Raw genomic sequence first — 18,517 nt, forward strand, 5'->3', positions numbered from 1 at the left:
AATTCTAAAAGTGTTTCATTTTTTTTGACGATTTGCGAAAAAGATTTTCATTTTTTTCGTCATTATGCGAAAAGCAATTCACTTTTTTTGACAAAATGCGAAAAGTGGTACAAATTGTTTGACAAAATGCTAAAAGTGTTTCATTTTTTGACAAGATTTGGAAAATGCTTCTTTTTTTGACAAATTGAAAAAATGTTTCAGTTTTTTGACAAATTTTAAAAATTTTACTGTTTTTTTTTGACAAAATGCGAAAAATGTTTCTTTTTTTTGACAAAAAGCGAGAAAAGTTTGAATTTTTCTGAAAAAATGCGACATGTGTTTCTTTTTTTTTTGACAAAATGCGAAAAAGATTTCCAATTTTTTTCGTCAGTATGCGGAAAGTATTTCACTTTTTTTGACAAAATGCTAAAAGTGTCTCAGTTTTTATGACGAGATGCGAACAAGATTTCCAGTTCTTTCGTCAATATGCAGGGAGTATTTCATCTGTTTTGTCAAAATGCAAAAAAAGCTTCAATTTAATTGACAAAAACCTAAAAGTGTTTCATTTTTTGACACGATTTGGAAAATGCTTCACTTTTTTTGACAAAATGCAAAAATTGTTTCAATTTTTTGACAGTCTTTTAAAATTTTTACTGTTTATTTTTTGACAAAATGCAAAACTGTTTCACTTTTTTTGACAAAATGCAAAAATGTTTCAATTGTTTTGACATTAGGCGAAAAGTATTTCACTTTTTTCGACAAAATGCAAAAGATGTTTCAATTTTCTTGACGGTGGGCAAAAATTGTTTCACTTTTTGACAAAATACGAAATGTGTTTCTTTTTTTTTGACAAAATGCGAAAAAGATATCCATTTTTTTTCGTCAATATGCGGAAAGTATTTCAATTTTTTTTGACAAAATGCGAAAAAAACTTCAATTTTTATGACACTAGGCAAAAAGTATTTCATTTTTTTCGACAAAAAATGAAAAAAATGTTCCATTTTTTTTGACAAAATGCGAAATGAGTTTCATTTGTTTTGACAAAATGCGAAAATGTTTCAACTTTCTGTCAATAGGCGAATCGTATTTCAATTTTTTTAACAAAATGCGAAAAATGCTTCAATTTGTTTTTTTTTGCTTTGGAAAGTGCTTCACTTTTTTTGGTAAAATGCAAAAATTGTTTCAATTCTTTGACAATATTTTAAAAGTTTTACTGTTTATTTTTTTTCACAAAATGCAAAACTGTTTCATTTTTTTTGACAAAATGCAAGAAAAATTTCAATTTTTTGACACTAGGCGAAAATTATTTCACTTTTGACATATTGGGAAAAGTGTTTCAATTTGTTTGACAAGATGCGAAAAAGGTTTCACTTTTTTTGACAAAAAACAAAAAGTAATTCAATTTTTACTACAAAGGTTTTTTGACAACCTGCAACGAACCATCAGGTATTTTTAACGTGTTTACATTTTTTATAGTGTTTTTTCTAAAATGTGTGCAAAATTAAACAAGTTTCTTGATATGTGTGCGAATTTGGAGCGCTAATTTAGGTTGTATTCTAATTGCTTTTCATTGATTTACCCTGAACCTCATCTATTCTCAAAATTAAAATGAAATTGAAGAAATTAATTATTAACAAAGAACTGAGTTAAAACCAAAAAAGAATTTTTTACAAAAACATTTAAACAAAGAGCTGTCGAGCAGCAGAAGAATTCTAGAGTTTCTCTATAGAACGCAGAGCTGGACGAGGTACCATTGCTGGTGGCTGTTGTGGAGGGGTGCTTTGAGGCGCCAATGTTTCTGAGAAGCCCTCATCTTCATCTTTTTTGATGGGGCTTTTGGCTGATCCTGCTTCCTCCCAAGGAAAGAGGAAGTCGTCGGCTAGTTGAGCCACAAATCTTGAGTCACGAATCTCGGGGTAGTTCATTCCCACATGCTCAGACACTTCTTCCATCATTTGCATTGCTCCAAGTTGGTTCTCTGTGATGGGTTCTTGTGTCATATGACGCTCGTTGAAATCCCTTCACGTCACTTTCACCATGTGCCAGACTTGGATTGGGATAACGATGTAGGCCAGAAAAACTCAAGAGACTGTTTTTCGCACTTGAATTTGTACTAGATAAGGCAAATGGTCTACAGAGTACATGAGGTTGCTGTTTTGCACTGAAAAGATCATTTTGAGCAACAAGTTGACTAAAAGGTATATAGTAAAAACAAGAGCAATTTAGAGCTGAGAGAGTAGCTGGTTGACGCTAGATAAGACGCTAGAATAAATAGTGATTTTCAGTTAGGAGTGAGGGATACCTACAACTCCAAAGTGTGGGCTTAACAGATCAGATTTTGTTTTACTCATTTGGATTGTAGTCGTGTCCAATCAGCTTTCAGCTCTCTTTTATGGAGTTCTTGTTTAAAAAATGTGTCCAATCGTGTCCTAGTTGGTGTATCCAGTCGGTGGACCCTTTTAAGTCCTTAAATCTTTCAAATAATTGAAAAAATTCACAAAAGCAATCGCAGAAAAAGACCAGAAGTTGTTTGCTGTACAATTCAAAAATATTGAATTTTTGGTATGTAATCAAAAAAAAAATTGCTGATTTTTGAGTAGAAAGTCAAGTTTTTGGTTTTAATGTAAATTTGAGATGATAGCTCAAATTTGATATATATTAAAAGCAAATCTCTGGAAATCTGTTTCCAAACCTGATCAAGCAGGATTTTGAGCTTTGAAAATCTTTTAAAAAATGAAGGAATTAAGAACTTTGCTGGGGAGTTTGTACAAATTTTGTTATCGGGCAAGGAAAAAAAATTTTTCGAATTATTATCATACAATTTTCTGATTAATTTAAAATTTTCGAGAATTAACAAAATTTTTTACCTTGTGAGGTCGTAAGTTTAAAGCTTTGATACGCAAATTGTCGATCAAAGTAAACTGCTTCACTATGTAAGTTTCTCTAAAGAGACCTTTACTTAGCCGGATAACTCTATCTTGGACAACATAAACGTCTAAAAAATCGTGAAAAAAGTAAGAGTCAACATCTATTTCATCAATAAGAAAATCAATCGGTGTGTTTTTTTTCTTGTAAAGGACCTCGAAGAAATTCAAATAATGATGAAAATTAAAAAAAAAAACAGTTCGCGTTTAAAAAATGCTGGAAACTGATTGGTATCGAATAAACATTGGTACTAAAACAAAACAAATCTGATTGGTTGATTTTATCTTTAAAGCAACAGTAGAAAAAAAGCTTATTTCATTCTGATTGTCTTCACGTTAAAAGCAATTGCTCTATACTTTGTAAAACTACTTGAAGTTTTTTTCTTATTTTTTCAACAATTCAAAGTAAGTTCTCAATTTTTTGACATTTTAAACATCCCGCTTTGATATGTACCAAGTACTCATTTCTTTATAGTAAAACTTAATAATTCTCCCATTTTTTAGATGCCGTTGATGAATAGAAACGAGAAAGGGCAGTGCAGGGTCTGTGGAAACATGTATATTTGTCAAAACGCAGCTCGACACCGCGAAAATTGTCAAGCAAGTATTATTTCTTGTCCTGATTGTAAGTGTTTTTCTTACAATCAACGCAAAAAAAAACAATTATCACGTGGTTAAGAAGCATACTCCACCATCTTCCAAGCAATCAACGGTTTGCTCGTCTTAGGAGAAGGAGTTTCAGCTACTATTTGCTCCAACACCATCGGAGAAAAGAACATGGAGCGAAACAACGGAAAACAACTGATACGATGGTAGTCTTGAACAGGATGGTGGAGGAGGATAGGGAATATGGAGAGAAACTAAAAGAGGAGTTGAGTGCTTGTCAACAATTCCTAGTAGATACTGAGACGGAGAATAGGAGACATAGGGTATTCAACTTTCAAACGTCACAGTTAGATACCAAGATTATAACAAGAAGCTTATGGAAGTATTCAAAAAACTGGATTCCGCGGCAAAAATCAATATCGCTTTTGGATTTGTTCTTCATAATGTCGAAATGGTAGAATATCGGTATTACTACGCCTACGAAAACAATACTTTGTTCGAAAAATCGCATTTACTGTGTACGAAAGCGGATTTGATTAAAATCCAGGGAAAGTCGAAAAAGTTTTTATCGTGGAGAAATGTACTCAAGAGCTCAAAAACGTTTCCATGGGGTGACCAGAATCTGTCTTACCCGAACCTTTACTAAGTAATCCTTCTGTAAATTGTCTTTTGCCAACCGAAGACAAGCAACCTCATAAGGATCAGTTCTGTCTGTTCCGAGCATTAGCATTGGGAACAAGGATCTTGATTCTCCTACTTCTAGATAGTTCACCAATTTTTGATCAGAGTCTGGACGTGATCCTACAAAGTTTCCCGGAATTGCAATGAAGGTTTAGCTCTCGTTGAAGAAAGGATCGGATGCAAAAGTGGGAGAATTGACACGTCGAAGTATTGGAAAGTTTGACAAAACAGTCAAACAATTAGGACTCAACGTTCATTTTATTCCTAAAAAAGATATAGAAAGTCTTTTCAATTGTTTTCGATGTCCTAGTTGTGATGGTTTTTTCAACAGATCGAATAACTTCAATAGATATCCAATGACTTGCAAAGATCGGGTGGGACACAATTATCCAATGAATGTGTATACACTTCGAGAAACGCTTCAAAAATTGGAAAGTTTCAATATCCCGGTTTTGAAAGATTACACACTGTTCAAAAACCTAGCCATTTTGAATTTCGACTCAAAATGTGTTCCATCAGATGAATTGAAAGCACCCAAAAACAAACCTGGATTGGAAAACACATTCCAATTTCTGTATCAATAACGTCAAACAAGATAGATGAACCAATTTTCATTATAACAAGGATCCTTAAAAACTGATTATTTATTATGTAACCAATTTTGAGTTTTTAGCTGGGAAAAAAAGCTCGAAATGAGAATTTAGTTTCAAGTATTTGAAAGACTAGTAAATGACCGGATTAAAATAGAAAATTATGCGCAATCCACTTAACCATTTATATTCATTTTAGAGTCCTAAAGACAAATTAATGTAATTTAGGCAATTAAGGATAAGAAACGGGTAATTTCGACAAAGTAATAAAAACTGATACAACAAGACTGTTCACACACCCGGGCGAAGCCCTGAAAGCTCCAACTACTTTTCAGCCCAAGTGAAAAGTTTTTTTTTGGTTGAATAAATGAATAACTCCCCATAAGATATTTGAAACCTTGGGGGTGTATTTATCGTCTCGTATTGTAAAAAAAGGTTACAGTTCTGGTCTCAATTCATTTTGCATGGCATCAATTTGCTTCTTACATGTCCCGGGATGACAAAAAAATTTTATCAAAAAAATTCATTTATGAAAAAATAATGCTTATCACACTCTTTCATACATTTCATCGAGCAAACATAAGTGTATGAAATTAGCAAAATAAGCATTTTTTTTCATAATATAAAAGTGTATGATAAGCATTTTATCCATAATATGAGTTTGTATGACAAGCAGTTTTTCCATAGATAAAGAGACAAAAAATTTAGTTTCGAAAAAATGTGTTTCAACCGAAACACTAACCAAGGATTTTTTGTCAAGAGAAAACCCAGATTGTGACTGGCAGTTACAACGCAGATAAACTGCATTTGGTAGGTTTAGACTTAATAGTTAATTTTAACATTTTCAGACGGAATTATATACCAAAAAAACTCTTTGAATATGGCTAGATAACTTTCATTTTTGAAAATTTTGATGGTTGAGAAGAAAAGGCCTGTTTTTTACAATTTTTTTTAAATTTAGCAAATGAAACAAAAGATGATAATCGTGTTTGCAACAAAAAAAATTGTGGGTTTTTTTGCGTAAAAAACACATTCTGGAATACGTTTTAAACACAAGAAGTCAAATTTTGCATGCAACTTTTTTTTCATAAATTTTTATTTTATCAGGAACTTACTCATACACTTACCCCTCACATATGTGTACGGCTTACATCTATTTCGCAAAAATTTAGAAAAGGTTAGTAGGTTAAGAAAACGATTAGGATGTGAGTAGTTCAGAAAAAGCTGCAGGTTTGGCTGAACCGATCGAAAAAGTTATTACAGATTTTGGTTCATGATAATCTATCAGGAACTTACACATTAACTTACACCTCACATGTGTTTACGCCTTACAACTATTTGCTCATCTAGTATAGCGGCCTTTAATTTGGTTCTTGAAAATGAAAAAAGAATTGTTAATTGTGTGAGGCAAACCATTTTGCAAAAATTAAGGTGTTAGTAGGTTAAGAAATCGATTTGGATGTGAGCAGTTCAGAAAAAGCTGCAGGTTTGGCTGAACAGTTCGAAAAAGTTATTACAGATTATAATTCATTCATAATCTATCAGGAATTCACCCCTCAATTTACCCCTCACCTGTGTTTACGCCTTACAACTATTTACTCAATTAGTATAGCGGCATTCAGTTTCGGTGTTAAAAATGAGAAGAGAATTGTTAATTGTGTGAGGCATACCATTTCGCAAAAATTGAGAAGGTGTTAGTTGACTAAGATATCAATTAGGATGTGAATAGTTCAGAAAAAGCTGCAGGTTTGGCTGAACAGTTCAAAAAAGTTATTACAGATTATAATTCATGATAATCTATCAGGAACTTACCCCTTAACTTACCCCTCACATGTGTTTACACCTTACAATTATTTAATCACTTAGTATAGCGGCATTTAATTTGGTTAAAAAAATTGAGAAGACAATTCTTAATTGTGTGAGGTATACCGTTTTGCAAAAAATAAGAAGGTGCTAGTAGGTTAAGGAATCGATTAGGATGTGAGTAGTTCAGAAAAAGCGGCAGGTTTGACTGAACAGTTCGAAAACGTTATTACAGATTGTAATTCATGATAATCTATCAGGAACTTACCCCTAAAATTACCCCTCACATGTTTTTACGCCTTACAACTATTTACTCACTTAGTATAGCGGTATTCAGTTTGGGTTTTAGAAATGAGAAGAGAACTGTTAATTGTGTGAGGCATACCATTTCGCAAAAATTAAGAAGGTGTTAGTAGGTTAAGAAATCGATTAGCGTGTGAGTAGTTCAAAAAAAGCTGCAGGTTTGGCTGAACAGTTCAAAAAAGTTATTAGAGATTATAATTCATGATAACTTATCAGGAACTTACCCCTTAACTTACCCCTCAAATGTGTTTACGCCTTACAAGTGTTTACTCACTTAATATAGCGGCATTCAATTTGGTTGTTTAAAATGAGAAGAGAACTGTCAATTGTGTGAGGCATATCATTTCGCAAAAATTAAGAAGGTGTTAGTAGTTTAAGAAATCGATTAGGGTGTGAGTAGTTCAGAAAAAGCTGCAGAATTGGCTTAACAGTTCGAAAAATTATTACATATTATAATTCATGATAATCTATCAGGCACTTACACATTAACATACCCCTCACATGTGTCTTCGCCTAACAACTATTTACTCAACTAGTATAGCGGCATTTAATTTGGTTGCTAAAATTGAGAAGAGAACTGTTAATTGTGTGAGGCATACCATTTCGCAAAAATGAAGAAGGTGTTAGTAGGTTAAGAAATCGATTAGGGTGTGAGTTATTCAGAAAAAGCTGCAGGTTTGGCTGAACAGTTCGAAAGAGTTATTAAAGATTATATTTCATGATAATCTATCAGGAACTCACCCCTTAACTTACCCCTCAAGTGTGTTTACGCCTTACAACTATTTACTCCTTTAGTATAGCGGCATTCAATTTGGTTGTTTAAAATGAGAAGAGAACTGTTAATTGTGTGAGGCATACCATTTCGCAAAAATTAAGAAAGTGTTAGTAGGTTAAGAAATCGATTAGGGTGTGAGTAGTTCAGAAAAAGCTGCAGAATTGGCTGAAAAGTTCGAAAAAATTATTACAGATTATAATTCATGATAATCTATCAGGCACTTACACATTAACATACCCCTCACATGTGTCTACGCCTTACAACTATTTACTCCTTTAGTATAGCGGCATTCAATTTGGTTGTTTAAAATGAGAAGAGAACTGTCAATTGTGTGAGGCATACCATTTCGCAAAAATTAAGAAGGTGTTAGTAGGTTAAGAAATTGATTAGGGTGTGAGTTGTTCAGAAAAAGCTGCAGAATTAGCTGAAAAGTTCGAAAAAATTATAACCGATTATAATTCATGATAATCTATCAGGCACTTACACATTAACATAACCCTCACATGTGTCTACGCCTTACAACTATTTACTCAACTAGTATAGCGGCATTTAATTTGGTTGCTAAAATTGAGAAGAGAACTGTTAATTGTGTGAGGCATACCATTTCGCAAAAATGAAGAAGGTGTTAGTAGGTTAAGAAATTGATTAGGGTGTGAGTTGTTCAGAAAAAGCTGCAGAATTAGCTGAACAGTTCGAAAAAATTATAACCGATTATAATTCATGATAATCTATCAGGCACTTACACATTAACATAACCCTCACATGTGTCTACGCCTTACAACTATTTACTCCTTTAGTATAGCGGCATTCAATTTGGTTGTTTAAAATGAGAAGAGAACTGTCAATTGTGTGAAGCAGACCATTTCGCAAAAATTAAGAAGGTGTTAGTAGGTTAAGAAATCGATTAGGGTGTGAGTTGTTCAGAAAAAGCTGCAGAATTGGCTGAACAGTTCGAAAAAATTATAACCGATTATAATTCATGATAATCTATCAGGCACTTACACATTAACATACCCCTCACATATGTCTACGTCTTACAACTATTAACTCAACTAGTATAGCGGCATTTAATTTGGTTGCTAAAATTGAGAAGAGAACTGTTAATTGTGTGAGGCATACCATTTCGCAAAAATGAAGAAGGTGTTAGTAGGTTATGAAATCGATTAGGGTGTGAGTTATTCAGAAAAAGCTGCAGGTTTGGCTGAACAGTTCGAAAGAGTTATTAAAGATTATAATTCATGATAATCTATCAGGAACTCACCCCTTAACTTACCCCTCAAGTGTGTTTACGCCTTACAACTATTTACTCCTTTAGTATAGCGGCATTCAATTTGGTTGTTTAAAATGAGAAGAGAACTGTCAATTGTGTGAGGCATACCATTTCGCAAAAATTAAGAAGGTCTTAGTAGGTTAAGAAATCGATTAGGGTGTGAGTTGTTCAGAAAAAGCTGCAGAATTGGCTGAACAGTTCGAAAAAATTATAACCGATTATAATTCATGATAATCTATCAGGCACTTACATATTAACAAACCCCTCACATGTGTCTACGCCTTACAACTATTTACTCAACTAGTATAGCGGCATTAAATTTGGTTGCTAAAATTGAGAAGAGAACTGTTAATTGTGTGAGGCATACCATTTAGCAAAAATGAAGAAGGTGTTAGTAGGTTAAGAAATCGATTAGGGTGTGAGTTATTCAGAAAAAGCTGCAGGTTTGGCTGAACAGTTCGAAAGAGTTATTAAAGATTATAATTCATGATAATCTATCAGGAACTTACCCCATAACTTACCCCTCAAGTGTGTTTACGCTTTTACAACTATTTACTCCTTTAGTATAGCGGCATTCAATTTGGTTGTTTAAAATGAGAAGAGAACTGTCAATTGTGTGAGGCATACCATTTCGCAAATATTAAGAAGGTGTTAGTAGGTTAAGAAATCGATTAGGGTGTGAGTTGTTCAGAAAAAGCTGCAAAATTGGCTGAACAGTTCGAAAAAATTATAACCGATTATAATTCATGATAATCTATCAGGCACTTACACATTAACATACCCCTCACATGTGTCTACGCCTTACAACTATTTACTCAACTAGTATAGCGGCATTTAATTTGGTTGCTAAAATTGAGAAGAGAACTGTTAACTGTGTGAGGCATACCATTTAGCAAAAATGAAGAAGGTGTTAGTAGGTTAAGAAATCGATTAGGGTGTGAGTTGTTCAGAAAAAGCTGCAGAATTGGCTGAACAGTTCGAAAAAATTATAACCGATTATAATTCATGATAATCTATCAGGCAATTACACATTAACATACCCCTCACATGTGTCTACGCCTTACAACTATTTACTCAACTAGTATAGCGGCATTTAATTTGGTTGCTAAAATTGAGAAGAGAAGTGTTAATTGTGTGAGGCATGCCATTTAGCAAAAATGAAGAAAGTGTTAGTAGGTTAAGAAATCGATTAGGGTTTGAGTTATTCAGAAAAAGCTGCAGGTTTGGCTGAACAGTTCCAAAGAGTTATTTAAGATTATAATTCATGATAATCTATCAGGAACTTACCCCATAACTTACCCCTCAAGTGTGTTTACGCTTTTACAATTATTTACTCACTTAGTATAGCGGCATTCAATTTGGTTGCTTAAAATGAGAAGAGAATTGTTAATTGTGTGAGGTATACCATTTCGCAAAAATTAAGAAGGTGTCAGTAGGTTAAGAAATCGATTAGGGTGTGAGTAGTTCAGAAAAAGCTGCAGAATTGGCTGAACAGTTCCAAAAAATTATTACAGATTATAATTCATGATAATCTATCAGGCAGTTACACATTAACATACCCCTCACAGGTGTCTACGCCTGGCAATTATTTACTCAGTTAGTTTAGCGGCATTCAATTTGGTTGTTTAAAATGAGAAGAGAACTGTTAATTGTGTGAGGCATACCATTTCGCAAAAATTAAGAAGGTGTTTGTAGGTTAATAATTCGATTAGGGTGTGAGTAGTTCAGAAAAAGCTGCAGAATTGGCTGAACAGTTCAAAAAAATTATTACAGATTATAATTCATGATAATCTATCAGGCACTTACACATTAACATACCCCTCACATGTGTCTACGCCTTACAACTATGTACTCAACTGGTATAGCGTCATTTATTTGGTTGCTAAAATTGAGAAGAGAACTGTTAATTGTGTGAGGCATACCATTTCGCAAAAATGAAGAAGGTGTTAGTAGGTTAAGAAATCGATTAGGGTGTGAGCTATTCAGAAAAAGCTGCAGGTTTGGCTGAACAGTTCGAAAGCGTTATTAAAGATTATAATTCATGATAATCTATCAGGAACTTACACATTAACATACCCCTCACATGTGTTTACGCCTTACAACTATTTACTCATCTAGTATAGCGGCATTTAATTTGGTTGTTAAAATTGAGAAGAGAACTGTTAATTGTGTGAGGCATACCATTTCGCAAAAATTAAGAAAGTGTTAGTAGGTTAAGAAATCGATTAGGGTGTGAGTAGTTCAGAAAAAGCTGCAGAAATGGCTGAACAGTTCAAAAAAGTTATTACAGATTGTAATTCATGATAATCTATCAGGAACTTGCCCCTTAACTTACCCCTCAAATGTGTTTACGCCTTACAACTATTTACTCACTTTGTATAGCGGCATTTAATTTGGTTGTTAAAAAATGAGAAGAGAACTCTTAATTGTGTGAGGCATACCATTTCGCAAAAACTAAGAAGGTGTTAGTAGGTTAAGAAATCGACTGGGGTGTGAGTAGTTCAGAAAAGCTGCAGGTTTGACTGAACAGTTCGAAAAAGTTATTACAGATTATAATTCATGATAATCCTTCAGGAACTTACCCCTTAACTTACCCCTCAAATGTGTTTATGCCTTACAACTATTTACTCATCTAGTATAGCGGCATTTAATTTGGTTGTTAAAATTGAGAAGAGAATTGTTAATTGTGTGAGGCATACCATTTCGCAAAAATTAAGAGGGTGTTAGTAGGTTAAGAAATCGATTAGGGTGTGACTAGTTCAGAAAAAGCTTCAGGTTTGGCTGAACAGTTCGAAAAAGATATTACAGATTATAATTCATGATAATCCTTCAGGAACTTACCCCTTAACTTACCCCTCAAATGTGTTTATGCCTTACAACTATTTACTCGCTTAGTATAGCGGCATTTAATTTTGTTGTTAAAATTGAGAAGAGAGTTGTTATTTGTGTGAGGCATACCATTTTGCAAAAACTAAGAAGGTGTTAGTAGGTTAAGGAATCGATTAGGATGTGAGTAGTTCTGAAAAAGCTGCAGGTTTGGCTGAACAGTTCGAAAAAATTATTACAAATTGTAATTCACGATAATCTATCAGGCTCTTACCCCTTAACTTACCCCTCACATGTGTTTACGCCTTACAACTATTTACTCATCTAGTATAGCGGCATTTAATTTGGTTGTTAAAATTGAGAAGAGAATTGTTAATTGTGTGAGGCATACCATTTCGCAAAAATTAAGAGGGTGTTAGTAGGTTAAGAAATCGATTAGGGTGTGACTAGTTCAGAAAAAGCTTCAGGTTTGGCTGAACAGTTCAAAAAAGATACTACAGATTATAATTCATGATAATCCTTTAGGAACTTACCACTTAACTTACCCCTCAAATGTGTTTATGCCTTACAACTATTTACTCACTTAGTATAGCGGCACTTAATTTGGTTGTTAAAATGAGGAGAGAACTGTTAATTGTGTGAGGCATACCATTTCGCAAAAATTAAGAAGGTGTTAGTAGGTTAAGAAATCGATTAGGATGTGAGTAGTTCTGAAAAAGCTGCAGGTTTCGCTGAACAGTTCGAAAAACTTATTACAGATTGTAATTCATGATAATCTATCAGGCTCTTACCCCTTAACTTGACCCTCACATGTGTCTACGCCTCACAACTATTTACTCATCTAGTATAGCGGCATTTAATTTGGTTGTTAAAATTGAGAAGAGAATTGTTAATTGTGTGAGGCATACCATTTCGCAAAAATTAAGAAGGTGTTAGTAGGTTCAGAAATCGATTAGGATGTGAGTAGTTCTGAAAAAGCTGCAGGTTTGGCTGAACAGTTCGAAAAACTTATTACAGATTGTATATCATGATAATCTATCAGGCGCCTACCCCTTAACTTACCCCTCACATGTGTCTACGCCTTACAACTATTTACTCACTTAGTATAGCGGCACTTAATTTGGTTGTTAAAAATGAGAAGAGAACTGTTAATTGTGTGAGGCATACCATTTCGCAAAAATTAAGAAGGTGTTAGTAGGTTAAGAAATCGATTATGATATGAGTAGTTCTGAAAAAGCTGCAGGTTTGGCTGAACAGTTCGAAAAAGCTATTACAGATTATAATTCATGATAATCTATCAAGAACTTACCCCTTAACTTACACCTCAAATGTGTTTACGCCTTACAACTATTTACTCACTTAGTATAGCGGCATTTAATTTTGTTGTTAAAAATGAGAAGAGAACTGTTAATTGTGTGAGGCATACCATTTTGCAAAAATTAAGAAGGTGTTAGTAGGTTAAGAAATCGATTAGGATGTGAGTAGTTCTGAAAAAGCTGCAGGTTTGGCTGAACAGTTCGAAAAAGTTATTACAGATTGTAATTCATGATAATCTATCAGGCTCTTACCCCTTAACTTACCCCTCACATGTGTCTACGCCTTACAACTATTTACTCACGTAGTATAGCGGCACTTATTTTAGTTGTTAAAAATGGTTAATTGTGCGAGGCATACCATTTCGCAAAAATTAAGAAGGTGTTAGTAGGTTAAGAAATCGATTAGGATGTGAGTAGTTCTGAAAAAGCTGCAGGTTTGGCTGAACAGTTCGAAAAAGTTATTACAGATTATAATTCATGATAATCTATCAGGCTGTTACCCCTTAACTTACCCCTCACATGTGTTTACGCCTTACAACTATTTACTCACTTAGTATAGCGGCATTTAATTTTGTTGTTAAAAATGAGAAGAGAACTGTTAGTTGTGTGAGGCATACCATTTTGCAAAAATTAAGAAGGTGTTAGTAGGTTAAGAAATCGATTAGGATGTGAGTAGTTCTGAAAAAGCTGCAGGTTTGGCTGAACAGTTCGAAAAAGTTATTACAGATTATAATTCATGATAATCTATCAGGCTCTTACCCCTTAACTTACCCCTCACATGTGTTTACGCCTTACAACTCTTTACTCACTTAGTATAGCGGCAATTAATTTGGTTGTTAAAACTGAGAAGAGAACTGTTAATTGTGTGAGGCATACCATTTCGCAAAAATTAAGAAGGTATTAGTAGGTTAGGAAATCGATTAGGATGTGAGTAGTACTGAAAAAGCTGCAGGTTTGGCTGAACAGTTCGAAAAAGTTATTACAGATTATAATTCATGATAATCTATCAGAAACTTACCCCTTAACTTACCCCTCACATGTGTCTACGCCTTACAACTATTTATCCACTTAGTATAGCGGCACTTAATTTGGTTGTTAAAAATGAGAAGAGAACTGATAATTGTGTGAGGCATACCATTTCGCAAAAATTAAGAAGGTGTTATTAGGTTAAGAAATCGATTAGGATGTGAGTAGTTCTGAAAAAGCTGCAGGTTTGGCTGAACAGTTCGAAAAAGTTATTACAGATTGTAATTCATGATAATCTATCAGGCTCTTACCCCTTAACTTACCCCTCACATGTGTCTACGCCTTACAACTATTTACTCACTTAGTATAGCGGCACTTAATTTGGTTGTTAAAAATGAGAAGAGAACTGTTAATTGTGTGAGGCATACCATTTCGCAAAAATTAAGAAGGTGTTAGTAGGTTAAGAAATCGATTATGATATGAGTAGTTCTGAAAAAGCTGCAGGTTTGGCTGAACAGTTCGAAAAAGTTATTACAGATTATAATTCATGATAATCCATCAAGAACTCACCCCTTAACTTACACCTCAAATGTGTTTACGCCTTACAACTATTTACTCACTTAGTATAGCGGCATTTAATTTTGTTGTTAAAAATGAGAAGAGAACTGATAATTGTGTGAGGCATACCATTTCGCAAAAATTAAGAAGGTGTTATTAGGTTAAGAAATCGATTAGGATGTGAGTAGTTCTGAAAAAGCTGCAGGTTTGGCTGAACAGTTCGAAAAAGTTATTACAAATTGTAATTCATGATAATCTATCAGGCTCTTACCCCTTAACTTACCCCTCACATGTGTCTACGCCTTACAACTATTTATCCACTTAGTATAGCGGCACTTAATTTGGTTGTTAAAAATGAGAAGAGAACTGATAATTGTGTGAGGCATACCATTTCGCAAAAATTAAGAAGGTGTTATTAGGTTAAGAAATCGATTAGGATGTGAGTAGTTCTGAAAAAGCTGCAGGTTTGGCTGAACAGTTCGAAAAAGTTATTACAGATTGTAATTCATGATAATCTATCAGGCTCTTACCCCTTAACTTACCCCTCACATGTGTCTACGCCTTACAACTATTTACTCACTTAGTATAGCGGCACTTAATTTGGTTGTTAAAAATGAGAAGAGAACTGTTAATTGTGTGAGGCATACCATTTCGCAAAAATTAAGAAGGTGTTAGTAGGTTAAGAAATCGATTATGATATGAGTAGTTCTGAAAAAGCTGCAGGTTTGGCTGAACAGTTCGAAAAAGTTATTACAGATTATAATTCATGATAATCCATCAAGAACTCACCCCTTAACTTACACCTCAAATGTGTTTACGCCTTACAACTATTTACTCACTTAGTATAGCGGCATTTAATTTTGTTGTTAAAAATGAGAAGAGAACTGTTAATTGTGTGAGGCATACCATTTTGCAAAAATTAAGAAGGTGTTAGTAGGTTAAGAAATCGATTAGGATGTGAGTAGTTCTGAAAAAGCTGCAGGTTTGGCTGAACAGTTCGAAAAAGTTATTACAGATTGTAATTCATGATAATCTATCAGGCTCTTACCCCTTAACTTACCCCTCACATGTGTCTACGCCTTACAACTATTTACTCACGTAGTATAGCGGCACTTATTTTGGTTGTGAAAACAAAAATGAGAAGAGATTTGTTAATTGTGTGAGGCATACCATTTTGCAAAAATTAAGAAGGTGTTAGTAGGCTAAGAAATCGATTATGATATGAGTAGTTCTGAAAAAGCTGCAGGTTTGGCTGAACAGTTCGAAAAAGTTATTACAGATTATAATTCATGATAATCCATCAGGCTCTTACCCCTTAACTTACCCCTCACATGTGTTTACGCCTTACAACTCTTTACTCACTTAGTATAGCGGCTTTAATTTTGTTGTTAAAATTGAGAAGAGAGTTGTTATTTGTGTGAGGCATACCATTTTGCAAAAACTAAGAAGGTGTTAGTAGGTTAAGAAATCGATTAGGATGTGAGTCGTTCTGAAAAAGCTGCAGGTTTGGCTGAACAGTTCGAAAAAATTATTACAGATTGTAATTCATGATAATCTAGCAGGCTCTTACCCCTTAACTTACCCCTCACATGTGTTTACGCCTTACAACTATTTATTCACTTAGTATAGCGGCATTCAATTTGGTTGTTAAAGATGAGAAGAGAACTGTTAATTGTGTGAGGCATACCATTTCGCAAAAATTAAGAAGGTATTAGTAGGTTGAGAAATCGATTAGGGTGGTGAGTAGTTCAGAAAAAGCTGCAGGTTTGGCTGAACAGTTCGAAAAAATTATTACAGATTATAATTCATGATAATCTATCAGGAACTTACCCCTTAATTTACCCCTCAAATGTGTTTACGCCTTACAACTATTTACTCACTTAGTATAGCGGCATTTAATTTGATTGTTAAAAATCAGCCCGGGATGACCAAAAATACTAGTCATACAATTTCCATATATGGAAAAACGCTAGTCATACACTTTCCATGCAATTCCATACGTACAGAAAATTGCATGAAATGTCTATGATTAGTATTTTTTTCATATATGGAAATTGTATAACTAGCATTTTTCCATAAACCAAAAATATTGATTTTTTACATTTTAATTTCTCAAAATTTTTTGGCTGTGTTCGTAACCGAACACAAATGACATAAACCTTGATTACTCAAACGTAGTAACCAACGGTTTGGCCGACTCGCATTAACAATGCATTGGAAACAACCTGATATGTGTTACTTCTGTCTCAGACAATTAACATTACGAAAGTAGTGAACTTTTAAATTTTGGCAATAATTTTCAAAGATGATTATTTTTAAAATTTGAATGTTTAAATTACCAGACATTTATCAAGGCATACAAAAACATGTCATACAAAGAAAGAGGAGTCTTAAACGTTTTTGAAAAAAGTTACGAAGAGAAAAGGAAAAAAATCCAATATTAGTATATCCAGGACTACGTTATACACACAAAAATTGAATTTTGCATGCAAAATTTTTTTTTTCAAAAAATGTTTGTTTGAATACAAAAATCAATTTGCAGTTGAAAAAAAAACACAAAAAAAGTCGTCGCCATCAAAAAAATGCTAGTCATACAATTTCCATATATGGAAATTGTATGACTAGTGTTTTTTTTTCAGAAAAAAAAATAAAAAAAAGTCGAAGTTTTCAGTCGTAGCAGCCCAAAAAACGCTTAAAGGTTTTGCAAGCAGTAGAATTGATTGTTCAAAGTTTTTTTTTCACAACAAAAAATTTTAAAAAAAATTCTAATCATACAATTTCAATATATTTTTTTATGAAGAGATACCAATTTCGATACCAAAACAACTATAAAACACCTTTGAAATTCGATTAAATTCATTTTGCAAGAATGTATGAAATATGTATGACCAGCATTTTTCCATAGACTAAGTGTATGAAATTGTATGATTAGCATTTTCGGTCTATAGAGGTCACCCCGGGAGAAGATAATTGTTAATTGTGTGAGGCATACCATTTCGCAAAAATTAGGGTGTTAAAAGGTTAAGAAATCGATCAGAAAAAGCTGCAGGTATAATTCTGACCCGAGAGCCTGTCTTAGGGTTGTCCATAAAAGAATCTGTGTCGATTTTGTTGATGATATGGCTTAAATTTATTTCTCATTTGTTATAGATGCTATTTTTTAAAACTTACTTGTGATATCTTCATCTTTGTAAGACTTGCATTCTCCCTGGAAGCAATATTTCCAAATACCACCATGGATGTCAATGCCTTCATATCCGGGTACATCCGACCATCTGTAACCATAAGTAGAATGGGCAGAAAGGGAGAGTGTGCAACTGACAACAAAGAGCGCCAGTGCCGTTGCGGCGAGAAATGATTTGCGCGGCATCATTTAGTTTCTGAGGCAAATTTTCTGGTTTTTAAAACAGTTTTTTAGTTTAGTAAGAAAAACCACAATGCTTGTGTTAGAATTAGATGCTGTTTTTGCAATCAAATTTGAACGCACATGTAATTCATGAATGTTTTCCTGTTTTGTGATGAAAAAACAGAGGAATAAAAATCGCTTTGCAGACGAAAAACTGCTTCTATATGAACCAGTAAAACTAAAACAAATTTATCAAATGAAACTACCAAGTAATTGCATATGCATTTTGCTCACAGTTACTTGCATGCCAGCTACGAAAATGAAGCATAACTAAACACCATTTACAGAAATTCATTTACGAAAAAAGCATGTTTGAACACAGTTTGCAAAAGTATCGGCTGAAGTCGTGCTAGGGATTTTAGCAGACCGGTTTTTTAGCAGACCATTATTTTAGCAAAGAACAATTATAAAGTCAAATAGCTAACTTCAAACATGGCCTTGGCTATTAGCGACCAGGTTACATAGCAGTATTTAGACAACCGCGTATTCAGACTCGTCAGTTATTTAGACATAT

General features: G+C 33.7%; 1 protein-coding gene across 1 annotated transcript in view; it reads right to left on the minus strand.

The window, feature by feature from the left end:
• LOC134856435 (uncharacterized) overlaps positions 1-18,243 on the minus strand; it is a 66,903-nt gene extending 48,660 nt beyond the window's left edge. Inside the window, exon 1 of the mRNA XM_063872716.1 lies at positions 17,769-18,243. Coding sequence (XP_063728786.1) covers positions 17,769-17,970 — 202 coding nt within the window. The 5' untranslated portion in view covers positions 17,971-18,243. The remainder of the gene's footprint in view (positions 1-17,768) is intronic.
• Positions 18,244-18,517: the final 274 nt, after the last annotated feature.

Source organism: Symsagittifera roscoffensis, unplaced genomic scaffold (genome assembly GCF_963678635.1).
Source record: "Symsagittifera roscoffensis unplaced genomic scaffold, txSymRosc1.1 SCAFFOLD_140, whole genome shotgun sequence".
NCBI lineage: Eukaryota > Metazoa > Xenacoelomorpha > Acoela > Convolutidae > Symsagittifera > Symsagittifera roscoffensis.